This window comes from Pagrus major, chromosome 14 (assembly GCF_040436345.1).
Source record: "Pagrus major chromosome 14, Pma_NU_1.0".
Classification (NCBI taxonomy): Eukaryota; Metazoa; Chordata; class Actinopteri; order Spariformes; family Sparidae; genus Pagrus; species Pagrus major.
In genome coordinates this window covers 8,431,699-8,448,251 of record NC_133228.1, presented here as the reverse complement: position 1 = coordinate 8,448,251, position 16,553 = coordinate 8,431,699, and the positions used below count along the sequence as shown (strand labels likewise).

The 16,553-nt window shown below is 39.8% G+C and overlaps 1 protein-coding gene across 1 annotated transcript; it reads left to right on the top strand.

Annotated features, from left to right (window-relative positions):
* The first annotated feature begins 3,696 nt into the window (after positions 1–3,696).
* LOC141008691 (plexin-C1-like) lies at positions 3,697–16,038 on the top strand. Its single transcript, XM_073481141.1, has 16 exons — positions 3,697–4,730; positions 6,020–6,191; positions 6,982–7,116; positions 7,215–7,315; positions 7,407–7,512; positions 7,605–7,770; positions 9,401–9,503; positions 10,587–10,662; positions 11,220–11,261; positions 11,404–11,534; positions 11,928–12,107; positions 12,305–12,413; positions 14,989–15,165; positions 15,246–15,413; positions 15,649–15,748; positions 15,980–16,038. Exons 1-16 carry the CDS (start codon positions 3,757–3,759, stop codon positions 16,036–16,038), a joined length of 2,799 nt encoding a protein of 932 aa, XP_073337242.1. The 5' UTR covers positions 3,697–3,756.
* The last annotated feature ends 515 nt before the right edge of the window (positions 16,039–16,553 follow it).

Below are 16,553 nucleotides of genomic sequence, written 5' to 3'. Positions count from 1 at the left end.
GTCACCTTTTACACAGTAAGGGAATATGCTGAAAATAGACCAGTGTATATACAAGCAGAAGTCATTTTTCTGAGTGCTGTGTTATCTATGGTATGTATGTATAAATATACATGTCTATATTCCATGTTTCAACTCCTTTTCTTCCTTTAGTGCAACTTTTATATAGTTTGTTCTATATTATCATTTAATTTCTAATTTTAATATTTGAATATCTGTTTATACATGTTCCTTTAGTGTGTAGCATGGAGGAGACTACAACTACATTTAATGGTGCAATCCCATTGTAGGATGGCAAATGAAAGCAAATTTCAATAACTTGAACATAAATGGTAGAAGAAACCCTTTATGAAGGGATTAAAAAATTACATCTCATAAATGGGCTTTGGAGGATGTGTAGTGACTGACTTGCTTCTCAGTGGCGTATTAGCTCCACCAGATAGATCTCTTGAGACAACCATGTTTGACTCTTGTAGTTGACCTCCCTTGTAGTTGCCATCATCTCAGACACACAGGCCAACGCCAAGAAAGAAAGAAAGGTGCGAGATGCACCAAAAAAATCCCTGACCTCTGTTCCAAACCACGATGACACAAACTATATACAAATACATGGGACCTGGTGCAAGACGCTACCAGGGGCCTTCTCTGGCCCTGCCAGACACAGAGACCAGCTTTCAGCAGTCACAGTAATCCAGCTGTCAGATGATGAATCCTCAAAGGACCAAAAGCTGCAGCAGAGCAAATGTCCATCACAGTCTCATCTGTTTCTTTGGTGGAGACTGGCTGCTGCTGCTGCTCTCTTCCTCTGTCCTTCCTCTTCTTCTGTTTGAGAGGCGCTGCACACCTTGCAGACGTCCTGGTGAACTGACAGAGGGCCGACATGAGAACATGTCCGGCTGCACTGTAGTCGGTCACTCTCCAGCGGTTGGTCAGCTCAGTGTCTTCAGAGCAGTACACAGTGGTCTCCAAGCTCCGCCTTCTCAGGGAGAACTGGAGTCAGAATATTTGGAGGAGAAGAGCTGGAGCCAGGAGCAGGCACAATCAAACTTGCTGGTCCATCCATGAGAGGAGACGGCCTGGTGTTCTCACTCCATGCCTGCGGCCCGAAGGGCGAGTCTATCAGAATGAACTTGACGGATCCTTCACACTCAATCACAGGGAAGTTCTTTGAACCTGTGACGAGGCTGTGGTACAGGCTGAGGAGCAACTTGAACATGGATTTCACGTTTGCTGCAGTCAGAGGACGGTTCCTCAAGTTTGTGAGAATCATTTGAAGAACTGGTCCTGGCCTGGGCAGGTCAATTAAATGGAGAGAAAAACGAGACACAGTCACATATGAGTGAACTAATTCAAACTTTGAAATGTCAATAGCTGTGTATTTATGACTATATAACGTAGTTCACTTCAAAGCAGGAGTTATTGTGCAAAAGCCTAATTTACATGTAAGATCATCATGTGGTTCAAAAATAATGTGAACTCTTCTTTGTATTGTAAATGCTGCAGTACATAAAACACAACATGACTTTAACCAGACAGTTTGTTAATTATCATTTTGTAGACACTAAACAAGTTCTGCTGTTTGATTTTGGCTCTTGGTACAAATGAAACACTGTTTAAATATCCTTCAGATTGACTGTTTACTTCTTTTACAATAAAAATATCACAGGTGTTTCCAAAGTTATTTATCAGCTGCATATGAATTAAAAACCTAAGTAGCTTGAAGTAAAATGTATATCTCTACATGTTGACTGAGACTTCAGAGTGATTCAGGGCTCAGCTCCATGTTTGAAGCAGGCTGTAACTGCAGGATGTGTGAAATTAAGTTACAATATTTAAAATTAAATTTTTTTTTATATCTGTCTCTGACTTCTGGGCACAACGTGACAGTATGAGTCCGTTATTTATTGAAATGAGCCACATTAATATTCAGAGACTTGTGTCTGTACTGTGGACTGAGTGAAGGTTGACCACATGACGTCAGACGTCAGCCTCTGGACAGTTCTAATATCTGACGTCGTCTCCATGGCGCGTGCCAAATGAACAACTTTTAGCATTTTGTAAAAAATGGCCCGGTCGCCATCTTTGTCCTATACTTTCAATGTTAGCTTAACGACCCTGGTGCCCCCCTCAAAACTGATGATGTTATCAATCACTACATTATTAATCACACTTTTTTTTTTGATACCTCAAGTACCAAACTATTATATCAAACTATCTTGTTCTTTACTTAACATAAATCACTTTATAGAGGACTTGTGTGCTCTATGATGTTTTACCATAGCGTTCATCCGTTACATGGTAGATGTATAAGCTCTGCAGGTATTTCTCACGGCGACACCCAGAGGAGGCCATTTTTCAGACACTTCAGCAGCTGGTTCCTGAAGATGTTCACAGCTCAACTCTGTTTTGGTCAACAGTTCAGCACTTTGTCTCACAGGTGAAGAGTTTCACTTTTCGGAAGTTCAACTTGTGACAGCGTTTCAGGTGCAGAATGACATCAGAAAATGTGGCCTCTGGCTTTTATAGGGGCAGCTCAACACGTCATCACCGTGACCTCCAGTGAGAAAATATGTCGGCCTGCTTCCATAAACTAATTAATCATTGCATTTTATTTTACCATTTCTGATTTAATGCGAACATTTGGTCATTTAGAGTTTGTTATCTTTTATGATTTTACTTTACTTACTTTACTACTTTACTTTACTTGTTTGAAAGCCGGATTATATTAAGTGTTAAATCACGTGTTGGCCTATTGCATCCTACCTAAGTACAGTTTTGAATTAGGCTGTTACCTTTCCCCTCCACTACATTGTGGAGGCAAATATTTTTAGTCCACTACATTTAGCCTATATGATAGCTTTAGTTACTCGTTACTTTGCAGACTGCATGTTGCATCAGAACTAAAGCAGCGCATTTTTCAATTAACTTATTTTATCGGCAATTGGATAAAACACTGATTAACAAGAAAAATGCTGAATATCTGATCTGATAATAGGTCAGTCAGATGATGTGTTGACCTGTAGTCGGATCATACAGTATACATAGTCTACATGTAAATATGTGTTTAATTTACTTTTAGCCTACTTGATTTTGATTTTACGGAAAATAACTATTGGTAGCCCATGGGTTTAGGTCTATTAGCCTATTATAACTATAGCCTATCTTTACCCATACTCAAGTATGACTGTTGGGAACTTTGACCACACTGATTATAGGCTATTGCAGTGAAAAAGTGCTGATTTTCTGTCATATATGTAAACTGAATACTTATGGGGTTTTGTCGGACATAAACAGAATTTAAACGTCACCTTTGACTCTGACCATTTGTGATGAGCACTTTTTCACTGTATTGATTTGATAGATTAAATGGAAGCGACTCCCAAAACAAAATTTAAAAGTAAAAGATGGACCTTTTGCTGTCCATCATTTTCACTTGTGGAAATTATTGCATTTTATGAAGTTGAAACTATTTTTTTCCCTTCCCTGTGGCGAGCGAACGTCAAGATCACAGACTTTCATTAACGTACTACGAATATAATAGTCATTGTTACTCATTTTTCTACTATTCAATTCCCCACTTCATTGTAGACAGTTGTCCTTTGTGCGCGCTTCCGCGAATGCATGCACTTCACACGTTGTAATAGAGGCGCATTGCGCTTTTACGCACGACTCCAGTGACACTGTGGAGGAGAGCACAAAGCCATGCAGAGCCACAACACCGTCAATGTGTGAGCGTGTTACTGCCGCCGCTGCAAGAAGATGATCCTGCTGCCTGGTCTGCTGTTCATCCTCTGGGGAGAACCGGCTCGGTGCCTGGCGGAGGGTGGAGGCTTTGACTTTAACGGAGACATCCGTCAATACGCCGTGGCCACCAACACGGTTTACATCGCTACAGAGGAGACGCTGTACCAGCTGAACCACGACCTGACTCTGGTCCGCAGTGTGACCCAGAGAGGAACCATAAAGATTGGGGAACGGTTGGACGAAGCGCAGTTTCAGCGGGTTTCTGAGACGGATAAGTGGAACACAACTTTCAGAGTCAATGTGTTATTACCGTTTGTTGAAAATGACACTCTGATCAGCTGTGGTGTGATCGACGGAGGGTGCGGTTTCTGCGAGCTGCTGGACCTGGAGGACATCTCCAAGGTGTTGTACAGGGAGCCCTTCCCGGTGGGGCCCCAACGGCGCAACAGCAGCGCATCCGTCGGCTTCCTGGTGAATGTGGAAAAGACACCGACCGAGACCGAGACTTACATCCTGACTGCCATACAGACAGACAAAGAGAAACCCGATAAGGTCAACTGTCTTTTTTCACACATTGTGAACCTTCATAATACGAATAACAATCAGATGGGAGAAATATTTTCCCTTTCTGGTGATGGATATGGCTCGATCGATGTTAAAGATAATGTGGAGTTTGTGGATGGATTTCAGCTTGGTTTTATCATTTATCTTTTCTCCAACCTGCCCTCAAGCGACAAAAGCAACAAAGTCCGTCTCATTTGGCTCGAGGGAAAAATCAGCAAAAGGCAGACTGTCAAGTCACTGCGGGGCGCGACTCTCAGCATCTCTGAGGGCGGTGAAGGCAGCAGACTCGAGGCCTCCTCGGTGATCCCGGGTGGTCCGCCGGTTCTCTGGAGCGGCGTGTTCAGTGTGGACGGAGGACGAACCAACACAGAGCTGGTGCTGTTTGACATCAGTCCTGATCTCACCGGAGGCACAGATAAAGATCCGTTCTGCACCAAGCAAGAGTGTACACAGGTGGGTCCTGATGTAGTTTTAATCTTGAAGTTTTAGCAAGTGATCAAGGATGTAACAGTCTGTATAATAGGACTAGAACAATAAAAAATAGAGAAAGCTTGATTAACGTATTTCTGGTAAAGAAAAGAAAAGTGTAAGTATTATACTATTAGATCAAGTGACATTTGTTAACAAAGGTTTGTTCAAAACATTTAGAAAGTGTCCAAGTTAATGAAAAAACTTCATTTTGTTGACTTCTTTACAAAATAAAAAGCAAATCACTAAAGTGAGAGGTGGAATTATTACCATTATGATAGTTTTGTGACCTGTCCTGCCCGATCAGCGGACTGAGTTCCTCGCATCACATGACGCACACAGAGAGCATTTTGCTCATGTGCAGTCAAACAGAGTTGTTGCCATCATTTTTATTGATTACTGATCTCTATTAAAGGCGAACTCCATGTAGAAAGAAAGCCTGCCAGTAGCTGCGCTGGGCTGATCAATGAGAATCAGTCCTCCTCCAGAGTCTGCTCCTCCTGATTCTTTCCTCCTCACAGCAACATGCATTTTAAAATCTTCACCACCTGCACCTGTGGATTAAATAAATGATCCAAGCTTGGAAATAAAGTCAGTGACAGCTCTCGCACAATCATCACACTCTATCCTCATTATGAGCACTTATCACAATGCAGGCCAAGTTCACCAGAACTCAACTTCAATAAATAAATAATACTCATACATCAAACTTCCATTTTTAAATGATATCCCAGTGTACACCACTGATTAACGCGATCATTTCTGCCGGTGTGAAGCACCTGCCTTTAGTTTTCTGGGCCAGAACAAAAACAACAAACTAACATTTTGTTTGTCTTCCTCTCGTTTGTGGCCATGTTTCACTGTAAAAAACACATTTCTATGCATTAACATTCATAAGACCCTTTGCATTGACCATTTATGGATGAATGTGGAAGTAGAGAGGCGAGATATGAGGCTGATCCAAGTGCGCACATTTCCAAGTTGATTTGGGATTCAGAAAAGTCAATTGCGCACTAACAGATGCACGAACAGGTTTTGTAGCCTAAATCAGAATATTTGTATCCAAAGCACAAGATATTCATTATAATTAGTCATGACTAGGTGTGTACTTAATAACATAATACAGTAACACACATCCAGTTAAGCTTTTGGAATACCAGATATGTGACCTTTAATATGAAGAGCTGTCAAAAATGGTTTAAACGCTGCTTGTTTCCAACCTGAAGGTTCTGCAGAATTTCCATAGATTTGAATTTGGATCGAACTGTCATGATTACTGTGTTTGTGTTCCTCAGCCGAAGACACTGAAGCTGAAGAAGGTGCTCTTCAGGCAGAACTACATGACCTCTGTGCTGGCAGTGAGACAGAAGGCCTGGATGATTTTCTTCATTGGGACGGGAGACGGGCAGCTCATAAAGGTGTGTGTAGAAAGTGATATGCAAAATATCTATTCCTGGAGAAAATGCTACTGAAATGAACTAATTTGTAAGAGCTGATTATTTCAGTCTGAAAGTCATTAAAGCTCCTCAGAGTCTGCAGAAAAATGTCCAACAGGCAAAAGTTGACTGACTTCGACTATTTATTTCCTAATTTACTACCCTCCATCACATCATCACTATTCCTACTTCCATCAATTAGATTAAAATTTCAACTTTTACATCTTAATAAATTATTTTATATATGTCTATATTTTTCTCTCTCTCTCTCTCTCTCTCTCTATGTATATATATATATACAAACTTTACAACGTCAGTTCTAGAAAACAGTTAAGTTTTCTTTCTCTGGTCGAATTTATATATATATATATATATATATCTTATATAGACAAAATATTTTAATATATATATGTGTGTGTATATATACATAAATCTTATATAGTCAAAAGATTTTAGCAGTACTTTTCACATGACTTTAATGCTGGTTGGGGCTAGTTGGTGTTTTAAAAGAGGGCAAACCACAGAAATACACAGTCTTACAGAGACACCACATGATTCGACCAGAGGCAGAAAACTTAACTGTTTCCTAGAACTGATGTTGTAAAGTTTACATCCTGTTTGTAAAAGTTTTTGTAAAAATACCCTCAGTGGGGCATTTGTGCTCATATTCTGATAGTCCATTCTTTCCAGTTCAGCTTTGTCTTGCATCTAAAAACACAACAGAGCAGCTCAGTCTCTCAGAATCATAACAAAGCTACATTCTTGTTGTCAGCTTGCTGTAGACAGGAACTATCACACCGCCTGTCCCAGGGTGCTCTACAGGGCTGATGACGATCACAAAGTGCTTCCCAAAATGCATCTGGATCCAGTGGATCTTAAACATGTGTACGTGCCATTTCAAAACCAGGTAGGTGCATTACACCTGTATAAACACACATGAAGATTTACAAGGTTTTATGTAAGCCATATTTTAAAGTGTTGTTGGTTGTTTGTGTTTTGTTCCAGATTAAGCGTGTAGCTGTGTCAAACTGCAGCACATACACAAATGTGCAGGACTGTTGGTCGGCACAGGATCCATACTGTGTCTGGTGCAGCTCTAAAAGCAGGTCAGGGAAACAACTTGTGCAGGTGACACCGTCCAGCAAGTATAAACAACAAGTACAAACCTAAACTTACAACATCATTTTCTCTTCCTAGTTGCACATTTGAAGATGACTGCCAAGACTCAGACTGGTTGTCCATTCCTGATGACTCTCAACAGAAAATGGTTTCCCACAAAGTTGTAATGAACGACACTGGAAAGGTAACCAGTAGAGCATGTCCAAGCTTTAAACTTCACTCAGTTGTGACTGTCACCTATTTCTCCTTTAAACACTCACATCCCTTCTTTCTCAGATCACACTAACAATCCAGACACACGTGACCGTGGGCTCTGAGGCGCTGGCTAACTTCACTTGTCAGTTCTCTGCAAGTTCCAGTGAGCTTTGTAGCAGGCAGAGCCCTCCTCCACAGTTCCCACAATGCAACTGCATCCTTACAAACAGCACACTTCCTGCTGAAGGTCAGTGACTTTTGAATTCCCAAAGAATATTTCACTCAAAGTTTCACTCCAATATGTCAAATCGTCTCATTAACTCTTATCCTGATAAGATTTTCAGTAAAAGTGACATGCAAGTGATGAACTGTAGGCAGAGAAGGGATGGTGTAACAAGGGATACAAATCCCACTAACTTCAGGGCAAACTCATTGACTTTTGAGGCACACCCAGCATTTGCTGCAGTTGTTCGTCTTCATTTGTTTTATCTGGTGACACTTCATTTTAAAGGTCTGCAAATTTCATTGTAAGTAGGTGGTATTTACGAAGTAACATATTTGAAAATTCTTTGAAATTACTCCCCAAGTACCACAAAAACTACTGCAAGTCAGTGGAGTGAGTTACTTTTGTTAACCATTTACATTCTCATCAATTCAACACTCACCAATCAGTCTCTCTCTCTCTCTCTCTCTCTCTCTCTCTCTCTCTCTCTCTCTCTCTCTCTCTCTCTCTCTGTCACACTCATACACACACACACACACACACACATATATGCAGTTACTTAAAGTATTGTGAACATTAACTTTTTTCCTGTTATTAATTTACAGAATTTAATGATGTATTGTTGTTTCAAAATACAGAAAGAGTTCAATTTAACTTGAGGGATGTGAAGACATTATTATTAGGCCTCAATGGGTAATTAAGGAATGAAACTCTAAAAATGGAAAATCAGTCACTTGATTTCTTGACTATGAAGTTGTTTTTGTCGGTAATTAGCAATATATGGTGGCAAACAATAAAAAAAAGACATTTAGGAAACTTGTTCTGAAGTAAAATGTACTTCAATTTACTGACCTGCAGAAGTTTACAAGAAACTAGTTAGAAATTAAGCTGAAACAACTCATTGCAAGTGGCCTGCTGAGGTGAAGGAAACTGGCTGAAAGTTAAGCTGACATAAGCTTCAGATGTTAGTTAGAAACTAGTTGGAAGTTTCCTGGAAATATATTAAACCAATTAACGTCTATTTATTAACTGCTTATTGGAAAATAGCAGCAGATTATTATTATTAAATCATGTTGGTGTCATTTTCAATTAATCTTGAGGTCATTACTGTGGTATCTGGGGGGCTTATTTCAAAGAAATTTCAAATATGTTACCAGTACTTACAAACTACTAACTATGAAATTTGCAGACCTTTAAAATGAGGTTTTATCTTTTATCTTTTTAGTGTGGAATAGAAGAGAAACAGGTGTTTGTCCACAAAAGGAGAAGGATCAGTAGCCTGACATTTCTAGATAACTTCTGCTAAAAACAATTGGGTTAGTAAGCTAATGCTTACCAGCAAGTAGACTGACTTACTTTTAAAGGCAAGAAATATTAAAGATTGCCTTATTGCCATATGAGCAGACAAAACTGTCATTATCACAGAGCATGTTTCCACAAAGCAGTCAAGCTGAGTGATTTGCAATACTGCCTACAGCAATAGCAAAATACAACCAGGAATATTAATGGAAGGGCTCTAGGTATGTTAGAGGTGGAAAGATTTCTACCAGCTGTTCAAATGTGTGATGCCTCTAGGTATTTCAACATGTATACTGCTAAAACTACGACCAAGAGCTCTTCTACTGTACTTTTCATTGTGTTATTTGTATATCAGGCCTGGCATTCACCGTAAGAATTAGACTCGGGACGACACATTTCTTTGAGCAACTGAAGCTAACCAACTGCACCAGCATCAGGGGACCGCCCACCCCTGTCCTGTAAGTTTTCTACCATGTTCAAGACTCTAAGACAAATAATACTCAATAACTGTAAGATAGACAGAGACACAATGAGTAACAATTAACTGAACCAAATCAGAATCCCCAATTATATAATTATCTTATAACATAGTGTGTGAAAGTCAGTGAGGTCAGTGGTGTGTGAGTGCAGGTACCGGGTGCGGCTGTGGTAAGGTACAAAGCATAAATAGACAACATACATAGACTTAGAAAACATAAGCAAACCAATAGTGTGGTGTGTCTGTGTAGGAGAGAGAGATACAGTGGTTAGATGGTCAGGACTTACACAACAAAGAACACATTGGCCACCACAGGTGTTGCAGATCTCCCTCATTAGTCATCTGCAGAGCAAGCAAAAATGCATGTTACTACCAGATCCAACCCAAAGATGACACTAGTGGATCAATGATCAGCCAAAACATTAAAACCACTGACAGATGAAGAGAAAAACATTGATCATCTTGTTACAATGCAATGTGCTGCTGAGGAACCTTGTGTCCTGGCATTCATGTGGATGCCATGTGGCATAAATGGAGGCTTACCTTCCTCCAGAGCATGTCTCCAGACAGCTATATTTCTGCATCAACACAAAATCATCTGCTTTTAGAGTAGTAGAGGGTTTCTGCTCATTTACATACGTAGCAATGTGTTGAGGGATACGATTTTTTAAATTGCAACAACACAATCATCTCACTAAGACGTTAAAATGAATAAACAGCTGAGCACCAACTGTGAAAATGGGAAGCCTAATCATGGAGACTCTACAACTCTACATTCGTTGTATTATAGCCCTTTACTCAATGCCTGAATTCTTGGCTATACCTCTCAGCTACTGTATATGCTTCAGCAACTCTTATGAACATATAGCTGAAAAAGCTTCCTGAGTTCTCTCAGCGAGGACACACTCAATCAAGAGTACTCTCTCTGCATCTGTCCAATTTTTTGCACCTGCAACACATTCAAAGAAAGTGAAAAAAGTATCAGGGTCTTGCTCATTAAACCTCAGCACCAAATGTGTTGTGTTGATCTCAACTAAGATGATAATATTTGTTTTCTCTTCAGGTGTTGGCAGTGTATTGAAGCTGGATGTAGCTGGAGCACCAACAGCTGCTCCTGGGGGTCTGCAGGAGTTATGACAGTAATTATCTATTCATTATCCACAGTAGGCTTCTCCAAGATTTATACAAGAGCTACATTTATGCTAAATTTACGCATTCTACATTTAAACCTCAATGGCACATCCCCGTATTAATGTAGAGACGGTAAAATCAGCAAGACAACCACACAGACATGCCTAACTCATGTTAGCTACATGTATAGCAACAAGCAGCTGATTACAGTGAAACGGTTCTGATGAACTCACTGTGGACTAGCAGCACATAGCAGACACATACAGTTAGCAACTAGCTTAAAAAAGTAGAGCATGTAGCAACTAAAGAGTCAGATAATACCCTTGAGGGTTTGTGGAGACCAAAATAGAGCTAAAAGGAGTCTTTAATTTGTACTTTATCTTAGTCTAAAATGTTGAGAGATGAAACTTGTGTTTATATTCTTATCTAACTATATTCAAATATGCAAATCTCCCAAAGTGTCAGGCTAATCCTTAATAGACATCATTAAAAACATAAGCTGTAGCCATCATGTGGTACCTTTACAATGACTGTCATGTAAACCTGCTAAATTTTCTCTTTGCAGGACAGTGTTTGCCAAATCATGGAGTCAGGGATGAACTTTTCTGTGAGTCTGAACATCTTCTCTCACACATTATACTTCTGAACTTCACGCTACATTTGTTCACAATTACTTAATGTTAAAGGTGTGTGTGTGTGTGTGTGTGTGTGTGTGTGTGTGTGTGTGTGTGTGTGTGTTATACTGTCAGAAGCCGGAGATCTCCTCCATCACCCCCAGTGTCGTGTCTTTCTACGGCAGAAACCATGCGGTGTTGTCAGGTTATGACCTCAATGATGTGACCAGAGTGAGGATCAAGGCTCAAGACTGCACCCAACAAGAGTGATTCAGTTTAGATTTACATCACGTATACCAATGCATTACAATACTTATATTTTTGTTGTCATGTTTACATTTTTGCTAACTTATAAAATGTATTATTTTAATATTAATTAATAATGATTCATTTTTTAATGTTTTGGTATATTAAGGATATTTTCTATTGTATCTTTCAAATATAATATCTTGTACTGGTGGAAGAACTCTCAGTAGGGTATGTTATTAACTTTCATCTTGGTGAATTTAATTACATTTTTAACTATATAACTTTCATATTGCTCTTCTGCTTGATACTTTGTTGTTGTTGCTTTATAGACCAGTTTTCTCCAAAAATATTATTTGTATATTATTTTTGGTCTCAGTGAGACTAACTGTCATCCTGTGTGCTTTGTTCAGATCTCAAGTATTGAACAACAATGGTGTAAATCTGACGTTCCACATTCCCAGCGCTGATATCAAAGGCGTGGTCAAAGTGTGTGTTGTCCTCCCAGATGGTAGTTGCCATGGCAATGCTACAATCAACTATCGGTCCTTACCTTCCTGCACTAACATTGTACCATGCAGCTCTTGGTTCAGGTATGATGTCATTTAACCACTCATACACAGCCAGAAACTGAAACAAAAAAGTCTAGATAAATCTGATAAAAATCTGAATCTGATCTCATTGAGATATTTCCAGCAGCTGCTGGGCTGTTTGACTTTTTCAAACTAAAAGTATGTGTAAACAGGTGTGTGTCAGTATGAAAATTCCTCTGCTGTTCTGTGTCCTGTAGTGGAAAGAGAAAGATCACCCTGATGGGATCCCACCTGGAGTTTGTGGAAGGGGTCGTGCACAGTCACGGCCTGCAGGAAGTCAGACCTCCAAGACACAGTGACTTTCAGGTGGATCTGTCTGGACACACACACACACACACACACACACACACACACACACACACACACACACACACACACACACACACACACACACACACACACAAACAGTGAGTTAGGTCATACCCCAGTATGTTTTACATTAATTGTGTCATGTAACATTATATCACAACATGTCAGAACTGTCACGTCATGTAAGTTTCTGTTACATTCATCTATTTTATGCCATTTCCCAATTTTTCACATGACATTGGAGTAAAATCATAATGTCATGGTTAATTTCCTTGGCAACACCCATGGATACTGAAAGTAACTGCAATTGTGGGTAATTATTTGTACAATAAACAAAAGAGCGGCAGGTCTATCTGTTTAGAGTGCAGCCAGCTAATATCACAGTTGAACGGAGAAATCACTCAATAATTAGCCTTTTACCATTAGGCCATGACAAGCAGCAACAGCAGGAAGTTGGCCCTTTAGCTCAGACCACTGTATGTAAAAATAATGTTGCTGATTGAAACAAATGCACAGCACTTGCTCTGTGCAACACCTCTCCACCCCCTTGTTTCACACATTAATTTCTATTCATAGCAGCTGCATATAAACTTAATACAGCTCTGATACAGTGTAAAGACAGTAAAACGTAAGGTTATTAATTAGGAGCACATGCATTGTTTCCTGTTATTTGCTTGTGCAGACTTCACCACTAACAAAGAGAGACAATTAATTAGTATAATGTAAATATATCGAAAGGCTTTTGTTGCAAACATGCCCTTGAATGGTTTTAAAAACAGGATGTTTGTGATTTCATGAAATAATTTTATTGACATTTTAGTCTATAAACCACATCACCAGGGGCCTCATGTATCAGTGTTGCGTACGCACAAAAACGTGGCGTACGTCATTTTCCACGCCAACGGTCAGATGTATCAAAAGTGAAATGACCGTGGAAATGTGCGGTGCCCCACGCCAGCTTCATGGCTGGCGTACGCACGTTTCTACAGCTATTGTTCCTTTGGCGACACGTTGAGGTGATGCTGGGAAACTGTTGATTATGTGAAAACAATTAGTCCTCAGAGTAATGTGCACATCAGAGACACATTAATGGACAATTAACACACACGTGTTTGCAATCATATGGATGGATATAAAAGCATGCGCAAAGTGATGAAAAAATGGCTTAACAATGGCCTTGGCCTTGTTAGAAGACATCGCAAATGGTAATGTCAGACGTGAGAGGGTGTTTAGAGAACGGGAAGATCTGTTGGCAAATGACGACAACTGGCTCATGAGTCGTTTTAGGTTGCCGAGGCCAGTGTTACTGGAGCTGATCTGGGATCGTAAGAATGTCATCCAGGTACATCAAATTCCCATACAATGCTGTTGAACAGGCCAACATAAAAGTGCAATTTGCAGCAAGAGCCGGTGTCCGTAATGTAGTCGGAGCTATTGACTGCACACATGTTGCTATAAAAGCGCCATCACAGGATGAATTTGTTTTTGTCAACAGGAAACATTTTCATTCAATTAATGTTCAAATAATATGTGATGCGCAAATGCAGCTCACCAACATCGTGGCAAGGTGGCCTGGTTCAATGCTTGACTGTTCATTCTTACCAATAGCATGGTTGGTAACAGGCTGGAGGCTGGCACGGTGCGCGATGGGTGGCTTCCCGGTGATTAAATAATGTATCCGTTTAATTGCGCCCCGAATGTAATCCAGCACAATGCCCATTTGGGCACGTGCATTCAAATATATGCATTTGTTTTTCCCTGGTGAAAATAGAGCGGCAGAGCTGTCTAACAAGCCCTTTATTGTCTCCTTGTGTTCAGTATTTGTGTCAATAAACGCGTGCGTAAAGTTGGAAATGTCACACTGCAGTAGCCACGGCGCACTTCTGCAGTCATTAATATAAGTGCGATCAGTCTTGTCAATCCTTGTAATGAAGTTGTTTTGTCCTTCTGTTTGTTTCCCACTAACGGTAGCATATATTATTATTATTATTATTATTATTATTATTATTATTATTATTATTATTATTATATTATTTATTTTTTTTCCAGTGAGTGTGCGCTCCTCCGACAACACAGCGTTCACTGCCTCACACACAAGCTCCCACTCACATTTCTTTTTTTTGGTGTTTATCCCTGACGAGAGGCTACCAAATGATACAGATCTTCGTGTCTCGACTTCATTTAATAGCGTTTCGAGCTCAGACTCGGTGAAGTTGCGCTTCTTCCCTTTACTCATGGTGTAAATCTGATGGTGCAGAGAGGGGAATCCCCGGTGCAGGCCCTATTTAAATTAATTTGCATATTTAAAAGGGGGCGTGGACAGGGAGGGGTTTAGCACTTCTACATGTGCGCTCAATTCCACGTTGATTGGGATGTACAAAGGAAAAGTGCTTGGATCCATGCTTACGCACACTTTGATACATCTGATTTTTTTTGTGCGTACGACAGTTTCTGGATTCTAGCGTACGCCATGTTTCAGTAGGAAATCCACGCAAGTCTTAGTACATGAGGCCCCAGGTCATCTGATGCTGTGCACAAATTTACCTTTACCTACATTTTTTATCTATTGCAGAATCTAATCTATGACACACCTGCAGCTAAAAATAGTGGGATTTTTACAAGCAGAGTGATTCTGAAGCTAGCCAATGAAACCTTGGCCTGCTCCACAACAATAACCTACTATCCAGACCCTGAGTTCATCAGTTTCACACTCAGGAGAACAGGGGACAGTGTGCGCATCACCCTACAGGTACAACGTATTTCCCACATTCATGCGCACATATGACATCTGCTCATAAGCGTCATCATTTGCCTCTGTTGTCATTTTAGAAAAAGGCAGACAAACTGGACATGACAGTGGCTGAGTTGTCAGTGTGGGGGGTTCAGGATGGAAAACAATACCCCTGCATCGTACAAGACAAAGAAACCAGTGACATGTCTGACTTCTTTATCTGTGAAATTCAAAGGACACCCGATGCTCAGGTTCAGCATTTAGTGGTAAATCCTTCATTTAAATGAAAATACTGTAGAGAAATACAACCTGATGTTTAGTGTGATTGTAGGCAGGAATTACAGTGAATAGCAAAGTCCTCAGGAGTAATTTAGTTTTTATGCAGTGGCTTTCAAATTGTGATGTTTACTTCGAAGCACTTATCATACATGCATTAAATGTATTTGGACCCACTGCTGCAAGATTCCTTTTTCTAATAGCAGCACTGTTATTGTTTTCCAGATAACGTTTGGTGATAAGACAGTAACACTAGGGCCTCCATCTTCAGTACATCAGGTCCTTCTGACACTGCGTATCCTGTTGATACCCTGTGTTATTTTTGGTAAGTACACTAAGTAGACTGGATTTTGGTCCAGTCGCTCTCTGATAGAGGTTTGAATTCATTGCAACAGTACTATTGCACCAATGCAAGAAGTTAATTTAATCTGAATGATTTCCTTTTTACATTCTATATCATTGTGTATGATTATGTGTTTGTTTTCTAATGCTTTTAATAGAGTCTAGGCATCCCATTGTCTGTTTGTTTGAATCATTAACTGTGTTTGTCTTTCAGTGTTGGTGTTCATCTGTCTTTGGCAGAAGAAGCTCACTGTTGAGATGAAGAACCATTAGGTGAATTTCTCCACCTGTGGGTTACTGGGGTGAAGTTCACTCTTTTGTCTCCTATGTCAAGGGAAGCAATCTCAAATGTACAGTGTGAGGGGGCTTCCTGCAGTGTTTAGTTTTGGGCTAAACATATCTTGCAACAATTAATCCCACCCCCTCTCCATTACTCCTCAAATAATAATTCAGCATAGGCTTCCTTATTTAATCCTAATTTATGCATACATAAATTAATTAATTAATTAATTAATTAATATGTAATATATACTTTACTTGGTAATTCTGCGGTAATCATTTCCTGACTTTTTAAAAATAAAATCTACTTTTAAAATTGTGTACCTGCAACCACTCTCAATATTGTTTAAATCAGGTTGAGCACTTGAAAATTATTTTAAATTTTTGTCATAAAACCAGGTCTCAGACTTTGCAGATTTTATTACCATTAGAAAGAGCCAGACTAGCTGTTTCCCATTGTTTCCAGTCTATATGCTAAGCTAAGCTAACCTACTCAAGGCTGTAGCTTC